The sequence below is a fragment of the Lycium barbarum genome, chromosome 6 (genome assembly GCF_019175385.1).
Source record: "Lycium barbarum isolate Lr01 chromosome 6, ASM1917538v2, whole genome shotgun sequence".
Taxonomy (NCBI): Eukaryota; Viridiplantae; Streptophyta; class Magnoliopsida; order Solanales; family Solanaceae; genus Lycium; species Lycium barbarum.
In genome coordinates this window covers 102,347,642-102,373,955 of record NC_083342.1, presented here as the reverse complement: position 1 = coordinate 102,373,955, position 26,314 = coordinate 102,347,642, and the positions used below count along the sequence as shown (strand labels likewise).

The 26,314-nt window shown below is 35.0% G+C and overlaps 3 protein-coding genes across 5 annotated transcripts; 2 read left to right on the top strand and 1 right to left on the bottom strand.

Annotated features, from left to right (window-relative positions):
• Positions 1–483: 483 nt before the first annotated feature.
• LOC132645098 (myosin-12-like) lies at positions 484–12,819 on the bottom strand. Of its 3 annotated transcripts, none has more exons than XM_060361870.1 (40): positions 12,680–12,819; positions 12,462–12,590; positions 11,799–11,942; positions 11,562–11,707; positions 11,321–11,477; positions 11,179–11,237; positions 10,918–11,077; positions 10,683–10,832; positions 10,462–10,598; positions 10,229–10,375; positions 9,361–9,462; positions 9,221–9,278; positions 9,024–9,125; positions 8,905–8,942; positions 8,617–8,743; positions 8,368–8,538; positions 8,146–8,277; positions 7,913–8,019; positions 7,587–7,647; positions 7,266–7,443; positions 6,766–6,971; positions 6,383–6,502; positions 6,172–6,270; positions 5,642–5,857; positions 4,937–5,076; positions 4,710–4,823; positions 4,273–4,381; positions 4,100–4,186; positions 3,949–4,005; positions 3,674–3,844; positions 3,408–3,563; positions 3,127–3,336; positions 2,895–3,044; positions 2,734–2,804; positions 2,543–2,642; positions 2,409–2,465; positions 2,261–2,317; positions 1,930–2,010; positions 961–1,043; positions 484–891 (listed from the first exon to the last, which is right to left on the bottom strand). In XM_060361870.1, exons 1-40 carry the CDS (start codon positions 12,680–12,682, stop codon positions 768–770), a joined length of 4,716 nt encoding a protein of 1,571 aa, XP_060217853.1. In that variant the 5' UTR covers positions 12,683–12,819; the 3' UTR covers positions 484–767. The 3 variants fall into 3 exon arrangements, with proteins under 3 accessions (XP_060217853.1, XP_060217854.1, XP_060217855.1); XM_060361871.1 differs by having other exon boundaries at positions 3,127–3,333; XM_060361872.1 differs by lacking the exon at positions 12,680–12,819 and having other exon boundaries at positions 11,799–11,922.
• A 49-nt stretch (positions 12,820–12,868) lies between these two features.
• LOC132645099 (uncharacterized) lies at positions 12,869–14,005 on the top strand. The gene is made up of 2 exons (XM_060361873.1): positions 12,869–13,246; positions 13,451–14,005. Exons 1-2 carry the CDS (start codon positions 12,869–12,871, stop codon positions 13,469–13,471), a joined length of 399 nt encoding a protein of 132 aa, XP_060217856.1. The 3' UTR covers positions 13,472–14,005.
• A 7,180-nt stretch (positions 14,006–21,185) lies between these two features.
• On the top strand, positions 21,186–23,263 carry LOC132599894 (uncharacterized). The gene is made up of 3 exons (XM_060313061.1): positions 21,186–21,399; positions 22,470–22,639; positions 22,730–23,263. Exons 2-3 carry the CDS (start codon positions 22,478–22,480, stop codon positions 23,045–23,047), a joined length of 480 nt encoding a protein of 159 aa, XP_060169044.1. The 5' UTR covers positions 21,186–21,399; positions 22,470–22,477; the 3' UTR covers positions 23,048–23,263.
• The last annotated feature ends 3,051 nt before the right edge of the window (positions 23,264–26,314 follow it).

Genomic DNA, 26,314 nt, shown 5'->3' with positions numbered 1-26,314 from the left:
TAAAAGAACCGAGCCTAACAGACACATTTATTTGTTACTCAGGGTTAGCCCTGCTTTCACAATGGAATGGTCTTCGTCTCATGCATTATAAGCACTGCTATTTGTGCATGTTGGTGCATTATTGTCAAAATACTGGGAACATCTTTCAACATTTCTAGCAGCTTATACTTTTTATCCTTTTAGTGTAGCTTCTAACATTCTGTTATTGAAACAAATTACAATAAGCCTTGGTAGATAATGCAAGGTGTACATGAATCTAGGAATCTTTTTATTTTGAGTTGAACACTTTAATGCCTGTGATGAATGTTTCTGATAAATCATGAATGACAGAGTAACTTGTTTGATTATTTACGTGCCATAGGTTCAAATCGGCAACTGAAATTACTCATTTCTGACTATCTATATAAGATGAGATTTTAGTTGGATATGCTGTTAGTAGGAAATGAAACAATGTAGAACGATCGTAAACATAACAAGGAAACAGAGAGAAAAAAAACCTCTTTTTTTCTATTGAAACTTTGAATATGTGTTTTTCTTTACTACACTCTTTCAACATATAATACAACAGATCTTCGCAATGCAATATTTGTAGAATCATCACTTGTGTGAGGAAAATAAATATGAAACACGAAACCAAAATGATTTACATTTTTGAACACTCATCACTCTCTATCTAACAAATCAACAAAAGAAAGAATTTCAATCAATCAAATCCTATAACTATCATTCTCTTTCTGTGTAAAATCAAAAGAAAATGCTCAAAACTCTTATTCTGCTGCCTGCAGCAAGAATTGAAAATCTGATCTTTGACGAAGGAGGGGAGGTGGTTCCACATCAGACAAGTTGATATTCTGGAAGGATCGCGATATTTCTTCTATAGAGAATGGTATGCTGTAATTTGGAAGATCAGTTAGTTGAAGAATGCAAGTCAGTTTCTTTTGTGTGTTTAAAGTTATTTACCTTGAATCCACATCAAGCAAGAATGTATTATTCGGAATGCTGGCTGAGTCTTCCAATGTTAGTGCTCTCATCTTGCTAATGATCTGAAATTCCAAAAATGATCAGCTATTGATCTGCTGAACAAAGAAGCAGTCTCTTGGCAAATATCTATCCGAGGTCTACTCGAATGTTTGCTCAGTGTCGCTTTTGTTTGTTTTTATTATTAGAATCACTAAGATTATTAACTGAGAAGAGAAAGAGAAATGCTTAAGAACAAAATTAATTTCGACATGAGTTTCTTGCATTGTCATTGCCTTACTTTTAAGGCTAAAGTCGCAAAGAAGCTAAATATGTGATCTTCCGCAACATTGGGAGAAGTCTGTGCTATCCACAGCCTTTGAATGTTTATTTATCGTTAAAGTTGTTCTGGAACATAAAGGAGGATAAGCTCTTTCACTGCTTCACTTGAGAATAGCGCAAGAGTGCTTCATTTAAAAGCATTTTCTAGTGTATGTGTCACGCTGCATAGCATTCTTGGCCTCTCTGTTGAAGAAGGTGATACAATTTCTCCCCAGCAGACTTAGACGCACTTTAAGAAGATGGGTGGGCTGTTTTTATTTACAACAAGTACATACCCATTGTAATCCCACAAGTGGTGTCTGGGGAGGATAGAGTGTACGCAGACCTTACCTCTACCTTTGTGATGTAGAGAGGCTGTTTTTATTTAATGTTTGTTTTATCTATATTTGCTATTTGAGGACATCTTGTCTTTTTGTTCTTCACTGATAAATTGTTTTCATATAATAAGAGAAGAAGTCTTATACATGTGATAATTCGTAGTTTTTTACTTTTACATGATAATATATGTATGTGTTGCACGACTAGCTAGTTGCAGACCATTGACGTCGAACTGAGAGAACCTTGAATACCTTTACCAACTCTCAAGAAAGATAGGCTATCTCTAGTAACACACTAAAGAAGAGTTCTTACCTCTGGAGATAAACCATGGGCTCCGTATTTGTCGTCCCAGAACATAGTTCCAATGCGATATATTTGTGCAATGCTCAGCATCTAAGAGAAAAGCGGGAAAAAGCAACAGGATATAGAGTTTAGTTTTCTGTTCTGAGTTGCAATCCTCTTATTAAAAAAAATCATACTTTTATATTCCTCTGTGACTAAGTTCGAATATCATTGTCACTTAGCCTCTTAGTGATCTTGAAATGAAAAAAGAGTTCTTTTTCTCTTTGAAAAGTCAAAAGAAAAAGTAGTTAGGAGGGAAGTTGTGGGGACTTTGATTTCTTTTAGCACAGAGCTTAATTACCGGGCAGAGGTCACTTGTGATCTCATCCAATGCCTTTTGAGATTTTTGATGCAACACCTGTGAGGTTGAGGCATGATAAGTCTATAAGTTAAAGTACTCAGCTATTAGGTAATCTGCTTACAAAGTGATGGTGTGGATGATAGCTTACCAGAAATCCTACAGCTTGCCTTATGTGTTGAAGCTCATCCCATGAAGATCCAGCATACTGTTTCATGAGAATGAATTAAATGTTGTTTCTCTTATTTGAACGTCAGGCTATTACGCTGAACAACTTTTGTTTACCTGCCCTGTTACTTTGGAACACCAACTTTCCAATTCTTGCAGACCTGCCTTGAGATATTCCCCATTGCTAAATGAGCAGCATTCACGACGAAGCAACAAGCTGAAAAGTTTTCATATGTCTGACATTAGGATTGAGGACATTTAGGTTACTTCTAAAGTGAAAAACAGTTGTTGGAATAAGAGCTGAATACCTGTTGAAAAGCTGGACATTTATGTATGAGAACACCTGACTGAGTATTTTCCTTGTAACGGTGGAAGGGACCTGAAAGCGCCGATGACACTCATGAAAACTGGAGAGCTTCTCTAGACATAAAATTAAGGAAATCTGACAACAAGATGTTACTTTACTTACATTATTTTCTGAGAGTATGGTCAATGTATTGTCTAGACTATTCACAATGTTTTGCCAGTGTACGATGGATGCCTGTTGTTTCGCGATGATGTTTGAATGTATACTTCTAGATGAACCTTTTAAAGGTCTTATCCTTGCAGATCGTGGAGCCTGTCAATTTATTTTAGAATTTACCTTGAGACTGCTGCAAAATTATAGACAAGGGATTATATCATTAAAAAACAATGCTTACATGTATGCATTGGTTAAGAAATGGACTTATTTCTTTCTTTAAGTTGTCGCGGATCATTCCATATATTTTCTCAACGCAAGCAGTTAGGTGTTGCTTAAACAATAGTGCTGGGTATTTAGCTTCTATCCTTGTTCGGACATTTGGGCTTCCCTCAATTCCGCTGTATCCACTGGAAATTGCCATGCTTAACGAAGTTGAGCGAAAACCCTGCTGTTGATCCTTGAAATGTCAATATTCTACATGTCTATACATGGTCAAGAGCTTATAATATGAATATTTACCTGTGCCATTCTTCCAAACAATGTGGTAGGTGAGCTGCGGTTACGATATGGGGACCTAGTAGGCACATTACCAGCTTTGATTGTGCTTTGCAAAAGGAACAACAGAGTTGAAGATGTTGACAGCCAGTAGGCTAGATCACCGGTATTATCCTGATCCTTCATTGAAATGTCAATAAATTATTGTCAAATGGGAGTCTATATTGCTTTAGATTCAATCACTCATTAGGACCATTTCTAGTCAACAATGGATCATGGTGCAATTTCACCTCTATAGATGATCGGATGGTATGAATAATCCGATCAAATATATGTGTTTTTTCTGCTTCAAAGGATCTCCACTGCAGAAGTGCTTTGTATAGGGTGCATGCAGCTACTGGTATTCCCTTGTCAAATTGCTTGTCTTCCTCGAGGCACTTTATCAGTATATCATGGTTTTCCTGATTATTGAAGAATGAAAACAGAATTAATCAGCAATGATTACAAAACCATCACACTATTATCTATCAGATTGACTTGTAAGGTTCAAGTTTCTACTACTTGCCTGCTGTCTATCTGTCAAGGATCTTTGCTTAATTAAAGAGATGGGAGGGCTAGAATCCTGCAGAAAGAATTTAGGTATCATTTAGAATTAACAATTTTCTGATTGTTGTGGTCCTTAGCACATAGAAGTCACTAATGAGAAGCTTATATACCTTAGATATTTGTTGTTCTACTTTCATTTCTTCATGCGCTTCCACTGTTTGATGTCCATTATCAGCTGGGCATGTGTTCTCAAGAATCTGAAATAATCCAGTCAGGAGGGTTGCATTGCAGTTCTACAAGTAACGATGCTTATAATTGAAAAAGGAGGAAATTTTTAGATTACCTCAAGCCCTTTAGGTTCCTGATCAGAACTTACTACTTGCTGCACAACTACCCTTTGAGTGCGGAGAAGCTCGTTTTCTGACTCCAAGTCTTTGATCTTGTTCTGAAGTCTGATTAAGATGAAAAACCAACTCCATTTGAATTTTATATAATAAAACGTTATTATCCCTGGGAGCTAACTGAAAACAAAAAGTTATTCTTGGATATTGTTTCATTCTTGAAGCAATTATATCATTTAAAGCTTACAGAAACAATGTAAATTGTTTCTCTCTGGGTTTATGTCCATATTTTTATGCTTAAATTCAAGTATCAATCATGCAATATGAACCTGTTTCATTGAGTTATCAACATAAATGTAAGTTTACTATATGTCTTCTAACATAAGGTATCTTCTCTAGCTTTTCTCGGTGCCTAGTAGCATTCAAGATGTATACTTACATGTCCATTTCTTCAGAAAGGGCCTCATTGTTGGCCTCATTTGTTGATGCTACTAAAGCCTGCTGGCGGAGAACCTGATTCTCAGATTCAAGGTTGGATAGATTCAGCTGTAATCTGAAAATAAATATTAAGCAGAACAAGTAAGAGAACAAGTTTCATACTAATGCAACTTGTATTGATTTCAAGATTCAGCCACTTCAAACATACTACACAAAGAAATAATCTACCTTTCAATGGACTCTTGGAGCTCTGAAACTCTTTGCTGGGATTCTTCTGCCTCTCTACGTGTGGCCTGACATTCTTTTTCAACTTCATTGTAGCTTTGTTCGAAGTCTTCTACTCTCTTATTGAGCTCTCTGATTTCTTCCTGAATATACGACAGGTAAATTGCATCACATGTAATGCTTTTAGAAAGCAATAATTTATGACATATCATGTATTCTGCTGCAGACATTGTAGTGAGTAGATTTCCTGTTTTAATCATGAAAATTTGGGTTTACTATTTTAAGTCCAGATAATCTTCATACTCAAACAAATTTTTAGCTTCTCAGTTTTTATTGACTACATTGATTTCCAGAATTTGCCTTTAATGGTCAATTGCCCCATAAAGGTAGTGGTAAGGTTTGCGTACATCCTACCCTCCCCAGACACCACTTGTGGAACCACACAGGGTATGTTGTTTTTGTTGTAGTACCTTAATGAAACTTTTCTTTGTTTCAACCCCTTTTCTTTGCGGAGGTGGTTAGTCACTAAGTTTCTACGTGTTTTATTTTCATACTTGAATACTTATCTTGGAAATAACTTCCAAAAGGTTTTTTGGTCCGGCCCTTCCCCGGACCTCGCGCATAGCGGAAGCTTAGTGCACCGGGCTGCCCTTTTATGATGCTGTACCAATTATTGTAAATGCACAGTATTTTGTTTCTTGATTTTACCTCGAGTTTGTTGTTTTCCTCTGTCAGCTTCTCCACTTTGGTGTTGTCAATCACTGGTACCTCCTTGATAACTGGAGGAGCTTGTTCAATGGCTATCTTTGCTGCTTCTTTCTCTTGAATGATTGCAGCATGGGCTTCATCTAGTTGTGTTTGCATTTCTTGCAAAGCTTTTTGCAATTTCGAAATTTCTTGCCCCTTTGCTTCTTCGAGATCAATCTGGAGAAACAGAATGTGTTCATTCTTACCATTATTATGACATAAAAGCATTCACTGCTTACTGATGTCATAAGAAAACTCTAATTGCCATAAATCTACATTTCTTCAGAAGTGAAATTTTCCCGCATTCCTAAGTATTAGCACAAGCCAGAGTGTTCTTTTTATGCATTCGTGTACGTATATTCTGGCTGACTATGAAGCACTTAATGATTTTTTCTGGGGCCTTCGCTGTGTCGCTTTATAGAACCTCACTTGGAGTACTTTAGACTGTTATGCTGTTTCCTTTTAGAGCAAAGCAAATTGATTATACATACCCTTAAGTGTTTTTCAAAATCTAATCGCCACGTTAACTCCTCGACACGCTTTTCCAGTTTGTCCTTCGCTTCTTTAAGTGCCCCTGTATCTCTTGCAGCCTGCGCATGGAGAAGATTTTCAGTGCCAGTTAACATATAGCAGAGGTACTGACACTCAATGGATTTGAATAAGTAGTAATGCCAATCCTTTCACTAAACAAGAAACACTCACCATCCTCAATTTCCGAAGCTCCTTCCTTGCTAACCTGCCTCTCCAGAGACATTGAAGTGAAAGACTTGCTTTTTTCTTCTGTTTATAAGTTGAGAAGGCATGAAATCCTCTCCATTCAGTCTGCAAAAAAGACAAAGTAAGAAAATAAGGTGATATTATCTGTTCATAATCAGTCTCGCAGTCGAATTCGAGGTAATATGGTTGGTCTTAAATTCTGATTTGTTTCCATGTTAGTGCCCAATTTATTTCCAGAAAGTTAAATTAAGGAAGCAAATACTGACAGTACAAAATAGACTTGGACCCCCTTTAAATGTGGTTTGATTATTCTGTTTACCTTGAAATAAAGTTGTCAGCTGAATGGACTTAGGATGCAAACTAATTACCTGAACTATTTTAGCTGCTTTATTTCTCCTCCTCTGCCTATATTCATTTCGTGCTCCCATAGCTCTCATCCCTGTTTGAATGACTATAGCTGCTCCCTGTAATTCCTTATAAGATTTTCTTGCTGAATGAGAACGCACGTGTTTTTGTATGCGGATTGAAGCAGCTTCCCTTTTCATTTGTTCATACAGAACCCTGGCAAGTCGTGCTGGGTAGGTAGAACAGAGAATTTTTCTCAAAGTCCCGACCAGAACACCATATAAAAAATGGGAAAACCAATATAGCATTGTGTAGATTATCATGTTTGTAAGATCAATGTTAAGAAAAGTAGTTGAAACCCTACTTTAGGTAAAATTCAGAATATGCCAAAACTAGGATATGTCAAATCAGTATGTATGCAAAAAGCTCAACATTGCCGATCTTGATGTTCACATATTATGCTGAAAGTATTGATTTTACCATAAACCGGTGGTCATTGTTGTATCAATGGGATACAACTTACCTCTCCAAAGTTTCTGGAAATGAATTGTAGATCTCTTTAGGGCTATGAACTCCTTTCGGGTAAGATATGTTCGAATTTGCCTCTGAATGCGCCTTGCAGCATGAGCTAGAACTTCAGTTCTTCTGGCATCTAATTCAGCCATCTGCCCGGCTCTAAGAAAAACTTTGGTTTTCCCAATCTGAATAAAATACATGAAGACTCTTTTTTCATGAACTAAATCCATGGAAAGATGCATTTTTATGTGCAGTTGTATGGAAATAGTCTATTTTTTTTTAATTTTTTTTTGGATAAGAAAGTATAGAAATAGTGTAGATTTAGTACCTGATAACCCTTTAAACCCATTCTATCACAAATTGCAATGCATGCTGACTTCTCATCACATCTGCTTCAATGAAAGGCGATTAGCTTGTGGTTTATCAGTATGTCAATGCTATTCATGGACATGCAATAAAGGTTTATGAGTCTGAAGAAGTATGTTTGATGCAAATGGTATTGGCTACTACTAGTGTATAATATATTTCTCATGAAACGTTTGCTCATATTGCATTTTGCTCATCACTGCTCCCTGCCTCAAACTTTCCGTATTTGTTTCTTCCTGAAAAGGATTTAAGATGTGAAACGAAGTTGCAACAGATTGTGATATATACCCGTCAAGAACATCTGGAGCTAACGTTCCAAAGCGGTCAAGGAACTCATCAAATGTTCTTTTTGTTGGATATCCTGCACAACTTATCCTGATCGCCTCTAAGACACCCTGCAAAGTTTTAGAAAAGGTTTGTCAGGGAGAGAGAGAGAGAGAGAGAACTATGAAGAATCACATATTTTCTGATTGAGAGTAGAAATGAAAGCACCAAAAAGGATATGGAGGAGTTTAACTTACCCCACATCTTAATTGGTTCAATACATTCATGTTCTCAAATATCCCTGGCTTTAGAACTGTATTGGGTTTTACACATCTGATGTAATGTGGCTCTGTAGTGCTCAAGGTCTCCATTAAAGATTGCAATTGTTGCTGTATATTGAAGTTCGATTTGAAAATAAATCAGGTTTGTAGGATTTTCTCAAGTAAATATACTTGTTTCTGTCCTGTTAATAGGGTTACCTTAAAACGCGTGCCGATGGAAGAAAACTTGGACTGCTTGGACGATTCTTCGGGCAATGGAGGGAAGAGGTTTGCAACGAAAGAGCACTTGGAGTCCATCAGAAGAGCTTGAAATTCTGCTATCACATAGTCCTTGTTTTTGTCAAGGAACTGATCTGCTTGGTAAGTAACCTGTTTGATCCAAGAACTAAGATGACCAGAATTCTTTGACTGACAATTGAATGACCAAATATATCAAGATGTACATACATCACCAGCGTAATGATTGATTGTAAAGGCAGTACGAGCAAGTTTTGGCTTGCTAAACCTTTTATGGGCTTTGTATGTCTGGTACATCTTTTGGGCAAATGTCTCATGAGTTGATTTTGGGAACATACTGTGCAAGAAATAAATTGAGTTATATCTTCTCCTTTAATAATTCTTCATAATTCAGGAAAAGACGTTATATGCTGTGTTTTGAGAATTTAATGACTTTGTCTAGCAAATTATCCTACTTCAGCAGGTAGTTATTGCGTTGAAAAGAGGAAGTTTGCATACCAAGCTTCATCAAGTAGAGCAATAATGCCTCCAGGTTTCTGCAAATATGATGCAAGATTATCGAAAGTTTTGATTGTTGAGCTAAAATAAAGTGACAAAAATGGCAGAATGAGGGATACCTTCTCAATAAGATCTAAAACATCTTGGTTATCTACAAACTCCACATAACTCCAGTTGATTTCTTCTGTTGTATAATCGTCTTGTTCCATCTTGAATACGTGCTGTAAAAACAGAGTTTCTATTTAATATTCTACTTTATTTAAATGGAGAGAAAAATGAAGGCACTGATGAGTGAATAAAGGTTCTGATGATTTGCCTGGTTAAAATGCTGCTGCAATTTCTCATTTGTTAGGTTGATGCAGAATTGCTCAAAGCTGAGGTAAAGTATGAAATGAGGTGTTAATTTTGAGGTAAAGATTTTATATACTCAAAAGTCGAGAGAGCAATTATCCAAACCTGTTGACTTTGAAGCTCTCAAAGCCATATATATCAAGGACACCAATTATGCTTTTTGCATCAGGATCTTGACCAATTGAAGTGTTTATTGTGTCCACAAGCCTGCCACATAGAAGATGTCAAAAGGATTTCATTTTGAATTTTGTTTTTTCATGAAGCTGAATCTAGTCTTACGCTGGATAATGCTTATTAACTCAAGAAAAAGAAATTCTAAGTATGTCTTTTTGGACTAATATGATACTGACTCTCTGTGGCAGGCAGCCATCATTCTTCTAGAGATTGATTATCTGCATGCCAACAGGAGCACTACAATGGGTTGGTTTCAAAATGTGAAACTAAAGTAGGAAACCAGACTTGAAACATATATAACATCTTTCAATCTCAATAAGCAATTTCAGCTAGAAAAATTATCCATTATCTTCAAGTCCTGTTCTGATCACTCTTCTACCTGTTGAATCTCTTGTGTTATTTTTGAGAAGCCCCAATTAGTCATTAGGTTATAATCAGAATTGTAGTGACAAGAATTTAGAATTTGATAATTTTGGTAGAATTATGTATCTTTTGTGGCATCCTATAATCATTTAGAGCTTTACTAAGAAGTTGCGACAGATATAAAGTTAAATTCCTGTGCAGTAAATGTTATTGCCTATCGGATTACCGGTTATTCTGTATTTCTTTCATAATGCACTAGTAACTTTTGCTCTCCCTGGCTGTTAATGCTGTAAGCATCCAATCGTTTGCAGCCGAGAAAGTAATCTTTTGCTTTGCTAGTATTAAGATGTTCCTCTCTCATGAGCTTAGATACCAACTACAGTTTTGCAGCCAGGGGGTGGCTTAGTCTGGGAACCACATTCTATATATTGCTTACCAGTCGAACAATCTGGAGTATACAGTCTTTGCCAGGGCATCCCTGCTCGTGGTTGCAGCCGCTGGATCCAGTAGTTTTGTGATGTTTCCATCAGGAGTTACAATGACACGCTTGCAAAGTGAGTCTTCTAGTGCCTTCTCATCACACCTGTGCACATGTTTATTAATTGAAAGTATAAGCGCCTTGCGTTCTGAGTTGAGGTAAATCTAAGGTATATTCTTGCTAGTTCTTACATGAATAGCTCTGCAGCTGTCTTCAGATGAAAAAGTGACTTTTCATCTTTTAGTTTGGAGGAATCGACCTCCTTTCCTTTAACAAAGTTGATGTTTCCAAGATGGAGTATCGCAGCTACAACCCGAAATATAGCTTCCTACAGAAATAATGAGTATAATTTTAACTATATTTTTGGTGCATAATGGAATTTTTCAATTGCTTCTGTCTTCTGGGCACACACCTGCTGCTCCGTACCGATTCCAACAACATCCATAGCATTTCTGGTCTCAAGATACTCTCTTGCATCGTCAACATTTGCAACTTCGTAACAGTTACTTTGGTTTAGATAATGAAATGATCTTGGATTTCCAAGTTTGTATCTTTTCACATCCTGTAAAAGATTCCGTAGATCATCTAGGTGGAAGCTCAATATTATTTGTAAAGAGTTTGCAAATGGGCTGTCCCATGGAACTCACCTCTGGCGGTGCAGCACAAAGCATGTAAAAACAATGGTAGTTTCTCTCTGGGTCTGAGCATTGGCAAACACGTGACCTTTCAAGAAGATATGTCCTCACTGCAGCCCCAGAAATCTTCCCATGCTTATCAAATTGAATTTCAACGAATTTACCAAAGCGACTGGTACGACGACTCAGTCATGTCAATTTCTTGTAGAGGGAAAATATGAAAAGCAAAACGAATATAATAGTGATAAATCTTTGATGTAATTTTTGGTTTACCTGGAATTGTTGTTCTTCACAGTCTTTGCATTCCCAAATGCTTCTAAAACTGGGTTGGACTGGAAAAGCAGAAATATGAATTTGTATGGAACTCTAGTATTATATCATTCGTTTATAATAGTAAAGAGTAAATATTTCCCACCTCCAGAACTTGTTGCTCGACTGTTCTTCCTTCAGTACCAGACCTACCACCCATGAATGCGAGATATCTCATTAACATTTTCGTTGTCTCAGTTTTACCAGCTCCACTCTCTCCACTGACCAAGATGGACTGGCTGCCGTGCTCATTTATCAATGCCCTGACAAAATTGTTAGATTAGGCAAGCTATTCATTTCTTGTGTGGCCGTGGCATCCAAATAATTTCAGTTGAACTTCTGATTACCTATAACAGGCATCTGCCACTGCAAAAAGATGTGGACTTAGCTCTCCAAATGGTGCTCCCTTGTATTGCTGCATCATATGGGTATCATACAAATGTGGAAGTCTCCGAAATGGATTCACCGCAATTAGGATATTCCCCGTGTAAGTCTGCAAAATTGGGATATTTCTATTTCAGTAAGACTTGTTTTCTGTAGGTAATCTTTGTGAAGTACACCATTGACTGAGAAGTATGACTTACATATATCTCATTTAGAGCATACCGACAAGCAAGGTTATTCAGAACGCCAGGCTCATGGAGGTAAGCTAACTTGGTCATGTCATCAACCCCAGCTGGTGGTGCTTCGGTATCCTTTGGGTATATGCTAGAAATAGAAGCAACTGTCTGAAGCAGAAAGTAGTGCTATGTCTTAATATAAATAGATTTTGGCTGTTCGCATGTTAAAAACCTGAGTTTGTAGAAATTATGTTTATTTCATCCTAAAAATATCAAGAGAGCACATTCGTGAATCTCCATGGTAGAGTATACCTATCATGGAAATCAATAATCGTTCTTCTTAAGGCAAAAGGAAAAGCTGCATAAGCTGTCCTACAAGTATATTGTTGTTTTATATCTGATTGGTTATACAAAAACTATTAGTACCTTCCTATTTGTTCTATGACCAATCCCATTTCTTGGGAACTTCTGTCCAGACTGTAAATGTTGCAATAAGCTTATAAAAGCTAATATGCTCCTAATTATCATATATATGCAGTATAACTTTGATGTTATACTATGTCTGCTTTTGATACTAATATTGTTCAGACAGCATTTTTTGCAATTCTGGTATGTACTTTGAAAGATGCTATCAATATCAGATTTCTGAAAGCCTCTGAACTTAGTGATTACAATAGGGCCGCTTACCGTCTTCCCATTAGTTGTGACTACTGTGGCATTTGAGCCTTTAATTTCTGCGACTTCTCCATCAACCCAGGCATCATCAGGATCCTCAATCCACACTTGGGATCCAACTATAATGTTTACAGGAGTTCCCTGAATCACAAAAGATAACAAAGGTTAACATTTGATAAGTCCTCAACTGAAACAGAACAAAATAAACTATTGATCATAAACAAGCTCACCATGGCAGTGCTTGAGACTATCTGATCATGGAACTCAAAGGAGAATTGTTATAAGAGATCGATGAATTGATATAGAGGGAGAAAAGGAAAGGAAGAGAGATGAATTCCAGGGAGAATGTGGTGCTCTTAAGGAAATGATGAATGGATGAATGTAGAAACAGAAAAAGTAATAAAGAATGTTAAAAAAGAATGTTTCAAAGCAGGCTAGAAAGCAGAGGTAATGAAGATGGTGGTAACTCAAAAGCAAAAGGTCGAGCAGTCGCCCCTCACCACCCCCTGCCCCACCTCCTGTCACCTTTTATTCTACCAAGTCCACATAGGATGCTGACTTGGCAACTATACAGCTTTGAGATACAGAAACTTCTGCTCCTTTTGGGTTGGCTACTTGTACAAATACATTGCTTAAATATAAAGGGAAAATCATTTTCCAATTGGTACCTTAATAAAATAGCTCTTTGTTTTTATTTAAAGATTTTATTCTCTATCTCTGACTTGTGCTATGCAGTGAAGGGCCAGGGTGTTTCTCATGATGCTGTGCATTACCAAAAGCACTGTGTGTTGGACCAGGTCTGATTAATGTATAGAACTATAGTTAATATATGACTGAAGGTGGTTTCTTTTTGCATAATTGTTGGCTTTACTTTCTCTTAAATCAATGGGGGTTAAAGATGATTAGATCTAAATTCACTACAGAAATGCCCCACTCAATGCCTTTGCTACCCCATCTTAACTGGCCTACTTTCACCTGTTTCCCTCTTTTTCTTTTTCCAGGTTAACTTTTTTACCACCTAGGATCTCTGTCAAATTCAGCAACAGGCAGCAGGCAGGTATTACCATGTCAAAGGCTTTCAAGATTCTCCGAAATTCTTGATAATATTTTAATAACTTGTGTTATGTTCAAATTGTGGATTTTCTCAGAGTTAACATAAATTCTTGACAATGTTACATGACATTGTATTTGCATTTCCGCAAATCTTCTCCGCATTTTGATCTACTATTGACTTCAAGATTTTCCAAAAGTTTCAGCTTTCCAACACTGGCATCCAGATCTTTTTCTCTTATTAGGCTTTTACAATAGGGAAAGGAGTTGAAATGGCAATTCTTGAAATACCAGACAGTCATACTGAAAGGGGTCAAATGAGGGATCAAAAAGGTAAAGCATGGGGATTGTAGTTGTAGAAAAGATATGTGCAGAAGCTAAAAAGGTAGCTGCCACTGGATCACCCCGAAAACTAAATACTCCCTCCAGTTACAATTATTATTCATTTTGGTAAATTAAGTTGTTTCAAAATATTTAACGTTCTAAAAGTAAGTCAATTTTTTTTTCATTTCAAATTTGTTCTTGCTGCTCCAATCAATGACTATAAATGATAGCTTAGATAAATACTCTTATGATTAAGTTTACTAAGAGCCCGTTTGGATTGGCTTATAAGTTGCCTATAAGCTGTTTTCAGCTTTTTTGAGTATTTGACTGATCAGCTTAAAGTCATTTTGTGCTTAAAATAAGCCCAAAAAATTAATTGGGTTTGTTTGGCTTAACTTATCTAAAGCAGCTTATAAGCTGGAATAAGCTGTTTTTTTTAAGCCCATCCAAACAGGCTCTAAATTTTTTTTTTGTGGTGTACCAATATGGGGTATGATATGAAGGGGGGTGGGTTGGGGGTCCCATATATTTTGCCTTATTCAAATTGCTCACCAGTCTTTTGGACTGACTAGTCATAAGAGAGGGCTAAAGATTATGAAATGGAAATCTATTTCCATTCATTTAGGGCGGTGGGGATGGAGATTTGTGAGTCTTTCACATGGAAGAAAAGGTTGGCATGTTGGGCCCCTTCTTAGCTTTTTTCCAACTAAGCTTTCTTCATTCTCTCTCTTTCTTTATTTTGTTAGTGGAATATTTTGTTAATGAATCGGGATTAGTACTTTTCCTATTCCTTTAACTAGTTGTTTTGTATTAAATCGACTAATAATGACTATTAAAGTAGTTACGATGGTGTGATCTGGATTTTAAAATGGTGGGAAAATGGAATCTTTGCCGCCTTGTGGACGGTTCTTAATTCGTAGCCTTTTCAGTTTTCGCTTCTGTGTTATGATTATTGCCACAACACAACCTTTAGTTTGTATCCATATATTTTTTCACTAGTTTTTTTTTTTTTTACACGCCTATTAAAACAGAAAGTATATTAAATAATTTGAAAAGTTTAAAGTTTTTTGTGTGTTGTGCTAGATAGCCTACGTGATAATAGGTGGTTTGGAATAAAATTAGCCCCGACATTAATAATTTTAAGACATCAATGATAATATCTAAATAACAGTGGGACACAAAATGTGTGTGTGAGTGTCTAGTGTCTAGTGTCGGCACGGTTTTTTTGGTTAAATATGATTTTTGAGGACAAAATCTACGTAATATCACAGATGGGATTTAAATATGTCTTTAGGAACAAAGAATTGATATTAAGTTTATGAAGGTATTTAAAACTTTTCAAAAAGCTAGTCTAAAAGTATAAGCATTTCTTCCTCTCTTTTCTTTTTCCCTATCCTTTTGTGATAGTAATGGGATCCTCCCCCCCCCCCCCCCCCCCGGGGGGCTAATTAGAAATTAGTAATTTTTTTTTTTTTTAAAAAAAAAGAGAAACATCAAATTCCAACTTATAAGGATTTTCGTCCTTTCTCCAAAGAAAGAATAGGTTGAAAGTGTCGTATCTATGAGTCATTGACTATCCCCATCCAGGAACTTAAAAAAATATAAAATTTGAAAAAGGTGACATCACTGTAATCTGGCGATAGCGAAATTTAACATTTCAATTTGACAAAAGTATTCTTTAATTTTGAATAAGTTGATGCGCTTCTTGTCCAAAAATAAATTAAAATTTTGTAATACTTGTAGAAGTCTAAATAATTTAACAATTTACTTTTTAACAAGAAGTTGATGCGCTTCAACTAATTTTTAATCCACAAATATTTTATTCAACATACACGTTAAGAATTTATGAGGAGACTGTTTGTGTCTTAAAAGAATGATAAAACTAAAACATGAAATAAAAAAGAGAAATAAAAATTACTTTTCAGATACGAAATATGACCACAAATTTGAAAATGAAATAAACTCCACAATCCAATTGTATGGATTCCTCAAAAAAAAAATTTTAACACAGAAAACTTAGCACAAGTCAAATTTATCTTGACTTCCCAATTTTGTAATCTTAAAACTTGTGACTATAGTCTATACCTAGATGCTTGAGTGATTTTTTATTTTAATTTTAAGAATGTTAAGAATTTGATTTCAAATGCTTAACTGATATTAGGTTGAATGTTAAGAAAGTGATTTCAAATGCTTAACTGATATTAGGTGGACCTTTCATTTTGATGTTTTACGTGTTTGGTTGTTTTTGAACATGTCATGTAACTGTTTGTGGTTTGTGTGACTGGTCAGAATTTGAGTTAGCCAGTTAGGAGGAGTTCCGATTCATTTTTAGTTGAACTAAAAATCTAGTGTAGCATAAATGCACAATAAAAATCTAGGAGCCAATTTCTTTTATTTTTCTTCTTAAAATGAAATACAGTGCAATTATTTTCAACATTTAGGTACTATTGTTTGAGAATAAATTGCATGAATCTATCTATATATAATATAAAGCTAGACATAAACAAGTTGATGTGACATCTCTCTATGGCTAGCATTTGCATTTATCTTTTTTTCCTTTTATTGGAATTTTTTTTCATTTTTTATTGCATGGTTAATTTCTGCTACTAATGTATGGATTAATAACAGCCATTTATCATTTTTTTGCGCGGATTGCCCTTCGTTTGGGGTGGTCTTTAAATTGCCCCTCAAATTTGTGGTCTTTAAATTTTGCCCTTCATATTTGTGGTCTTTAAATTTTGCCCTTTGCTTGGAAAGATAAGCGAATACATGAAGTTCTGGGTTCGAATCCCCGCTCAGGCATAAAATAAAAAAATAATTTCGCAAGGCAGGACTGGGGGAATGTATGCCGGATCCAGCATACAATCTTTAAGAAAAAGTTAAAGTTATGCCGGATCCGGCATAACTAAAAGTCTGCCCCTCAAGGCAAAGTCTGCCCCCTCCGGCAGACTTTTAGTTAAACATAACTAAAAGTCTGCCGGAGGGGGCATACAAAATTCAAACTTTGTCTTATAAGGCAAATTTTTAGTTATGCCTTAAGGAAAACTTAGCCTTATGGGGCATACTTTTAGTTATGTTTTATGGGCACACTTTTAGTTAAGGCATTACTAAAGGTTTATCTTGAAAAGTTAAAAAAAAAAATACATATATATGCTTCAAGGCAAAGTTTGCCCATAAGGCATAAGTATGCCCCCATCGGCATAAGTTTGGTAATTCCTTAACAAGTTTATGCCGATGGGGGCATACTTTTAATGGACAAACTTTTATGCCGGATCCGGCATAAACTTGTGAAGGAATTATCAAAGTTATGCCGGAACCGACATACTTATGCCAAGTCTGCTCATAAGGCATAAGTATGTCGGGTCCGGCATAACTTTGCTAATTCCTTCACAAGTGTATGCCGATGGGGGCATAGCGAAATTTAAACTCTGCCTTGCGAATTTTTTTAAAAATTTTGACTGTGTGGGGGTTCGAACCTGAAACCTATGGGATTTAGCGAAGGGCAAAATTTAAAGATTTCAAATATGAGGGGCAAAATTTAAAGACCACCCCAAAAGAAGGGCAATTCTGCGAATTGCCCGCCATTTATTGACATTTAAGCCCACGTCTAAATCAGCCCAAATAAACCTTTTGTTGAATCAGCCCACGATCAAAAAGCAACTAAATAACCCATAAATGGGTACATTTAAAGTTGGAATTTTTACAGCTCATAATCAGCTCTAAGATTTGTGTAAGTTTTACTTTAAAGTTGTAGTTTTTTTTTTAGCTTTGATTACATATAATTATTACTTATTTCTTATCAACCATATAATATGCAGCACAAATTTAATTTTTACCTCCGTAATCCAGCCGATTTTGCCATTCTCTCACACCAGTGAGTTCTTTTGGTTTTGTTTCTATTTTATTATTTTAAATTCTTAAAATATTATGTTGTTATACTTTTTTTAATTATTTTGGAACATTATAATGTTATATTTTATACATGACTGTGATTTTTTCGCAAATTGCAAATAGGTGAGTAATGAGTTTATATGTGGATGCAACATTCCCTCTTTTTGTTTTTGGTGATTTTGTGATACTAATGTTTTTGGCGGATTATTATGATTTTCTATTTGTGTTATTTTCTTCTTCTTTCTTTTTTGATCTCTAATGGGTATGAACTTTCTTGAATCGAAAGCGGATTTCCCAGGCAATAAAGTATTTTATACCAATTATTTTTTGTTGTTTTTTAAATAATGTGTACTTCTTATTCTTCTATCCTGTATTTTTATAGATAGTTTAAGCATGCTTTTGTTGTGTAGCTATTAACTGCTAAGGTTGAAAACTACTCCCTCCATTTCATAATAAGTGACCTTTTAGGCTTTTTATTTTGTTTCAAAATAAGTGTCGCTTTAGGATTTCAAGAAAAAATTAATCCTATTCTTCCAAACTTACCCTTATTTATAATCAAGAATCTTTAAATAACTTTTCTTTTTTCTAAGCATTAATTAGGGGTAAGTTAGTAAAATACTCATAATTTTCTAGAAGTAAGTAATTTCTTAAAGGGTATGCATGAGCTAAAAGAGTCACTTATTATGGAATGGAGGGAGTATATCAGTAAGTAAAAATGTTATTTTACAATTAGCTTTATATATAATTTTATATCTCTTAAATGAAACGAAATTAGTAAATAATTAAATTCTCAATTGTCAAAAGCATTCTCAATGAAATTGAAGCTTGAAATTCCGTTCTATTTGACTTCTCTCTCATTTTTTGATGATGTCTTGTGTTGAATTCATAGGAAAATGTTTTAAACGAAATGAGTAATTTCTTAGTTTTTATGAAATTTTTGTATGGGTTTCAAGAATTTTGAAAATGAAAAAGAGTAGCTTTAGAGTGAAGTTGTTGGTTATAATAATGTGATGTTTTGGTAAAAAGAAGAAAGAGAAAAATTAAACAGTGATTGGGCGACGAAGCAAGAAAGAAAGAATAAGAGAAAGAAAATAGAAGGGAAAAGGGTAAAAGGAAGGAAAAGAATAAGACAAAAATTGATCAAAGAAATTTCACTCGTATACTTTTTTTCCCCTTTCTTATTCTTTTTGTAGTAGACATTGTTTTTGGCGCATTTTTCTTTTTAAAGATTTTTTTTAGAACAAAAAAAAATGTATCTCTTGAAAGGTAGGGACGAGAAGTTAGATAAATACTTAATATATTAAATGAACAAAGGAAAACTGTATTTAAAATTTATAAGCATATCAACATAAGGAGATTAAAACCCATAAAGTAGAATAATAAAGTAAACAATGTTCCATCTATATAGATTACATTATTATATAAAGAATAAAAACGGTAATTGTTAAAAAAAAAATTAAAGAAAAGGAATAAAACTAAGTGACAATAATCTAATCCATTTCAATTTGAAGACTAAAAAAGATTTAAATATTTTAAATATTCATATATTTAAAAATATATTCTATATCTTCAATAAAAGTTTTAGAATAGTGCGAAGTGCGAACCAATTCACTAGTAGTGTGATAATTGTGTGCCGTGGAAGTTTCAGTTTTTACTTTAAAAACTAAAATTAAGTTTAAATGAACATGTATTCTAAAGATTTTTCAAAGAAGTTAAATAAACATATCTGCTCATACAGTAAGATGACTATTCAGAATAGTCTCTTTTCACTCTGACTCTACAAATTTCTCTTTCTTAAGAAGTGGCTGACAAAAACTTTATTTGATGTTCAAGGCACTTGCTTATATTCTCCCAAATAATATATGAACAATATATTTCCTTCTTCTTCAACTCTGTTATCATCTATATCTATATATTATTAAAACGAGGATAGTTTGCAATAGAATTGTGACAAGTGGTAGCACAAGAAAATGCCATGTATTAATTTTAGGACAAAAATTAGGTATTAAGTTAATAATTAGTTAATCTTTTGAATTGAATTCAAATCTACTGATTTACAATTTAAAAAATATAAAATTATATTAAAAGGGACGTGCTCCAAAATATTAGAGCCAAGCATAACCGCAATCATCCAATATGGGCTCAGCACGTTCTATGTTGCTAATCTTTTTTTTTTTTCTTTTTTTTTCAACTAGCCATTAGACTCTTTTTCAGCAAAGATGTCAACCCAAGAGAATTGATCCTTGTAAATTAGGAATATTGAGGATCCTAATTTCCAAGAATAAAGCAAGAGCTCATTAAGTCTTGTAACGTTGCTTTCCTTCTGTGGTACCAGCCTCGTTTTGGCACTCGCCTTATGGTTCTCAGTCCTCTTTCGCCGAGATGCCTTTTAAAAAGATTTTTTCCCGTTTTAGGTAATACTTTCAAAGTGACTATCGTTTGGGTCAAATACATGCTGCTGTTGTGTAGTTACTTTCTTATTTGGTTACTTAGAAAAAAAAATATAGGATGTTTTTTCCTTTCTTTTCAAGTCACGTACTCACGTTAGATATTTTCCTCAATTTTGTATATTTGAATGTAAGTTTTAAAAAAATGAATTTAAGAATTAACTAAACTCTCAATCGTGCCCTAAATTTAAGCTCCATTTACTTCTTTTTATATTGAATTGAATTACTAAATCCATATCTAACTGAGATTTTTGAATTTGAAACTGATTATAACTTCTCCACAAGGTTTTACTGCTTTAAAACCCACGTTTTTTGGCTCCTTCTTTATAGCAACTAAAACACAAATTTTTATCAACACTAACCAATTGAAGTTTTTTAATTTGAAAATGATTACAATTTAGAGCTTTATTATTAGGGATAATCAAGATATAAACCACACGATATATGCTTATTTTTAAAAAAGAAGTTATTATCTTTTTGGATTCGTAAAACAAATAAATAAATAAAGTTCTGTAGTTGATAAACCTAACTATGATTTTAAATTAGGAACAGTTACAACTTTTAAAAAATTTAATTTTAATAAATAAGTTAGTGATTTAGGTATTTTCTTAGCTCCATTTTATTTTGGTCTAGCGATTTAGTCCAAAAATAATTATCTAATATTTTATCATTATATTTATTCTTATCTAAAACATGGTGACAAAAAGAGAAATAAACAAAAAGACAAAAAAATAAATAAACAAAATTATCCTTAGCTAACCAAACCTGCACGCCACCAAAAGCTCAGAAAATTCGCCCCACCTGCACGTCCCTTCCCCCTTTTTCCCTCATCACGTTACACACTCACACACACGTCCTACACTACACACACATGCACATAATACACGACTATCACCTGCACTCTGCTTAAGCATGCCAAACAGTTATTCATGTTTGCTGATACTTATAGAGGTTTGTACAATATCAGCATTCCCAAAGTACAAGATTTTTATAATTCTACTGAACTTTTCTTTGTCATGTTGTCTATATATCATCGACTTGGTCTTTAAATTTCTTCATATTACTCAGTTGTCTTCTCTTATTTGTTAGTATTTATTTTACTAGCTAATTGATTGATTAATCATTAAATTTAACTTTTTCCTTTTTATTTCTACCAAAAGGTATCAATCCAACGGACATGAGGAAACTAAAATAAAATACAAGATTGCAAGCAAAATGGATCCGGCGAAAACCATCAGGTAAAGTGTATTGGCATAGATAAGAAATTTACATTATTATTATTATGTGTTTAAGATTTTTGTACTGTTTATTTCTGTTTATGTCGATCCACTTTTCACCAATAGTAAGATTTCAGTTGCTATACATAGTATATATTCTTTCATTCTTTATATTATATTATTTCTAACAGTTTATAGAAATATACAAGGAATAAGACTTTCTTGAACTTTGCAATTTATATATGGAGTATTAGTCTTGTACCCATTCTTTAGTACAGGCATGAAGATAGTAACAACATTAGCTTCATGTATAGCTCATCACACAACAAATTGATCTTGCCTACTAAACTTATTCTTTTTCGCTTGAGCATTTTAACACCATTATTTTGTTACCGTAGCAAAATGACGTGTTTGTATCAGGATTAAAAAAAGAACTTGCAAGAGAATATCAAAATTTGATTAAAAGTTGACTGTAGCAAGATGACGTGTTTGTATCTAGATAGCATTATACTTGATGTACGAAAAGGATAATTAGGATCTTAAAATTTTAGCCTTTCAAATACATACTTGATATACATATTATTTTAAGAAATTCTTATTCTATTTCTAACATCTTATTAATTGGCAGTCTTTTTGAGTTTTAAAATTGGGAAAATACATTAAACCTCCCCCCCCCCCCCCCCAACGTATAGCCAGATTAATTATGACACACCCAACCTTTGCGGGCGACCTATTACCCCCCCCCCCCCCAGTCTTGATTTTTCAGTATTTTAGTGACCTTTTAGCGCTGATCTGGCAGTGTGCGTGACTACACGACCAAGCAACGCGTGAGGGGGGCATTTGACCTGTTATTTTTTGTCACGTGGATAAAAAATAACGGGAAAAAACCCGCCCCACCTCCCTCCCCCTTTATTTTCTCTTCCTTCTTTTTCATTTTCTAATCTTGACTCCATTTTTGCCAAAGCTTGAAGAAAAAAAAAATTGAAATCTGTGCCATGCATTCTAGTGGTAAGTAATATTTTCTCCAAACTCATTATATTCTCATCTTTTATTTATATGTTATATCTTTCACTTAATATTTTTTTTTCTAGGGTTCTTAATGAAAGAGTTCAAATCGGAGTTGAACAATCTTTGTACTCAAAATGACGATCCAAAGATGAAGCATCAAGTGCGATGCCAGCACGGAGTATTATTAAAAATGCAGATTTCTTGGTCTCCTAATAATCCCGGAAGAAGATTTTGGACATTCCCATTCTATGGGGTACGATTATAAATATATTTTTTTATGTTGCGTGCCTTATTTCTGCCACACATTACAGTGTGCCTAACATGAGTTGAATTTATTTTATAGGCTAAGAAATGTAAGTTCTTTGAATGGAGGGATGATCCTATTGATGAAAGGTCTAAGTTTGTTATTCACAAATTGATTAAGAAAATGGAAGAGCAAGCAGTGAAATTGAAGAAGAAAATGGAAGAGCAAACAGTGGAATTGAAGAAGAAAATGGCGGAAGAAGTTGGTTTGACAAATGAAATGGAAGAAGGAGAGTCTTCTTGCATTGATGGAGATATTGGTAATGACAATAGTGAAATCGCCATCAGTAATGAGAATATCACTACAAATGAAGAGATGAAAGTGTTAAAGGTTGAAGAAGAGATGAAAGTGTCATAGCTTGAAGAAGAGATGAAATTGATGAAGCTTGAACAAGAGAAGAGGGGTAGATGCATTACTATTAACAAGTTTTTGTTTTTGTGTTTCTTTGGTGTTGTTATTTGGTTTATTGGGTGTTTTTGAACAAGCATTACCAATGTCGATTGCCATAGTAGGATTACATGTTTGTATGTTGAAGGATGTTTAAGTGATTGTTATTCACTTTATATATGTAAGTTGAAGAAGTTTCTTGTCATGGATGTTCAGTTAAACAATTGTCTTCATTCAACTTGAGAAGAATACCCATAGATAAAGATAAAGTTCATAGATATAGATTTCATTGATGATAATTCATAAACTTTACTTAATAGGGAGAAACCTAATCTATTTCGATAAATTCCCTCTTGATATTAACAAAGAAGGTTACTTTCTCATTATGTTCAGAACCATTAAAGCATAAGACGTGTCCCTCCCTTAGAAGGTTTGCATCAATGAAATCCTTCCACCCTTGGCAGAGGGGGGTATGCGCGCCAACCTTATACATCATATTGTATTCACGCTGCTCGTAGAAAACAACAGCTTGTGTAGTTGTGTTTGAAAAAAAATCTTGTATGTTAGAAGGTAGGATCTGTACAAAATACATGAGGCATTATGAATAAGTAAACACATCAATTGAAATTAGTTTGCAAAATAACACTTACAAAGTCATCGTTGTCAACGTATGATTTGGTTAGTTTCTTCTCGAAGTAAATCAGTTCATCTTCACCTAGAGGCATTTTGCTATGAAATTCGTTGTTTGAATGAGAAGGAATGGTGTAGGGATGAGTTGAAATTGACAGCTTAATAGGCTATTTATAGGCTGATGATATTGAATGGTTACAATTCTCATTAGCCTTCCCAACTACTAGTCAATGTACATGAATTCAATTAGATTGAATTGAATCGTCCAATGCACACGACACAGTACACAGACTGCACATTTAACTTTAGTGCTCAATGTACACACTGCCCAAATCACAGTACCACAGCTAACAGAGCACAAATAATGGACACAAACAAGTATGATTAATAAGTCATTCTAACACTTAATTAAGCAGAAAACATTAAGTCATTGTAACTGCTAATTCAAGTCTTCCAAACTGCCGAATTCATACAAAGTGTTTAATATCCAAAAACAACTTAATTCTAGTAATCTAAATAATGGTCATCACTTCCATGGCCTCTTTCCTTTGCTGCTAGTGGCCTTGTTGAGTTTGTCCCTTCTAATCTCATCAAGCATGCTTCTTGAGTAGCATGGTTTGCCTTTGTACCTCATCCCTTGCTGTGCCTTGTGATCAAGGTCTCCTGTGACTTCAGTAGATCTTATAGGCTGACTTGCTTGATGTTTACCACCAAAATTTAGCACTCTACTAGTAGGCATGCCATGCTGCAATAAACAAATTTGAAAATTAGTCACTTCACAACTTCACATACCAATGCCATTGTAAAGAAAATATTAAACTTACATTCAGGGATGTATAACCACTTTCAGCAACAAAGACTCTCATACCAACTGTTTTAGATCTTTTATTTGGGTAAGAAGGGAGACCCTCAGATTCAACTCTTTTGAGAACAGCAGGGGAAGGACTAGCAACAGCCTCTGTTACCTTTCTTGGCCTTCCTCTAGGCTTTAGAGTAGCAACTGCAGGTTCTTTTCTTGGCCTTCCTCTAGGCTTTGGAGTAGCAACTACAGGTTCTTTTCTTAGCCTACCCCTTGGTCTTGGAGGAGTTTCAGGTACCACAGGTGCTTTTCTTGGTCTCTCCCTTGGCCTTGGGACATTGTTTGAAGCAGCAGTTGTTTGAGAAGCAGCATTGGTCTGAAAAGCAGCAAAGGTTTGAGAGGCATCATTAGTTTGAGAGGCAGTACTGGCTTGAGAAGCAGCAAATATTTGAGAAGCATCAAATGTTTGAGAAGCAGTACTGGCTTGAGAAGCAGCAAAAGCAGCCCATGTTCCCCTCTACAAGTAAAATTCAAAGTCATAAAAATTCAATAGTGCAGTGCAAAGTCAAGAAAATTGTAGGAAGTACATACCCTCTGATAGCCTCTTTTATTGTGGTTTTTACCTCCACATTGGCTGCAAGTCATCAGCATGTCTGTTCTTGGCATTTTTTCACATTTCTTTGCTTCACTGGCCTCTTTCCTTCTTGATTTTGAGGGCCTGCCTGGCATTTTTCTGATGATTGGTGGTGCAATAGCAGGATTAACAGACCTAGGCCACATTGCCATATTTGTCATTGGTTGAATGTAGTGACAATAGGTTTTGAACCAGTTCTTCTTGCTATAGTATTCATGGACATATTCAATAGGTTCATACTTCTTGTACAACATGTCACAAATGGCATGTGGACATGGTATTCCTTTGAGCTGCCATGACTTACAACTACATTTCTCATTGACAATATCAACAGTGTGCTGATATGGACCATCAAGAATCTCAAACCCATGCTCACCATTAAACATAATATTACATTTCATTGACTTCCCCATGTTTTCTTCTAATATCCTTAATGCCATTGGAGATATTCTTGTGACCCAAGTGTTTGCAAAAGACCTCATCACGCTTATCCTATTCATTACCTTCATCCTAATCTCTTTTGGCATGGTTATGATGGTCTTGTGTCTTGCAGGCAAGATCCAAGTATTAAAGCTCTCAGCCATATTATTGTCAGTGATGTCACACTTAGTTTCAGTATTAAAGTATACCTTACAAAAAGTGTGTTCCTTGTAGTAGAGTAAATCCTCAACAATCTTCTCACCACCAAGCAGCTCTAATTTGTCCAAATTTCTCCTCAAATCAGCACATTTCCAAAAAATCAACCTCTTTTCAAGGCCTCCCCAATCTTTTGACCAGTTTGCAAGGATGTGTCTAGCACATTGCCTTTGCTCCACTTCTGGTAGGAGCTCTTTTATAGTAGCAAGAAGCCCCTGAAAAGGAACAGTTTAGTACCTTCTGCATATAAAATCAGCAAAGTGTAACAACATAAACAATATAAAATCAACAGTTTAGTACCTTCTGCATATCTGAAATGAATATGTAACCAGTCCCATCGCCTAAGTTCAAGTCTTCAATCAATATTTTCAAAAATCAAGTCCATGTGGTTTTGTTCTCATACTCCACAATAGCCCAAGCAATTGGCAATATCTGGTTGTTGCCATCCTTAGCCACAACAACTAGCAGTTGACCCTTGCTACAACCCTTTAAGAAACAGCCATCTAACCCAAAGCATCTTCTACAACCACTCAAAAAT

Coding starts and splice junctions, on each gene's coding strand:
- LOC132645098 (XM_060361870.1), bottom strand. Junction 9,279..9,360: donor GAGAGCTTCAAAGTCAACAG/GTTTGGATAATT, acceptor ACTTTACCTCAG/CTTTGAGCAATTCTGCATCA. Junction 9,126..9,220: donor TGCAGCAGCATTTTAACCAG/GCAAATCATCAG, acceptor CTGTTTTTACAG/CACGTATTCAAGATGGAACA.
- LOC132599894 (XM_060313061.1), top strand. CDS start 22,478: ATGAAAGAGTTCAAATCGGAGTTGAACAATCTTTGTACTCAAAATGAC. Junction 22,640..22,729: donor GGACATTCCCATTCTATGGG/GTACGATTATAA, acceptor TTTATTTTATAG/GCTAAGAAATGTAAGTTCTT.
- LOC132645099 (XM_060361873.1), top strand. CDS start 12,869: ATGTTTCAAAGCAGGCTAGAAAGCAGAGGTAATGAAGATGGTGGTAAC. Junction 13,247..13,450: donor AGCACTGTGTGTTGGACCAG/GTCTGATTAATG, acceptor TTCTTTTTCCAG/GTTAACTTTTTTACCACCTA.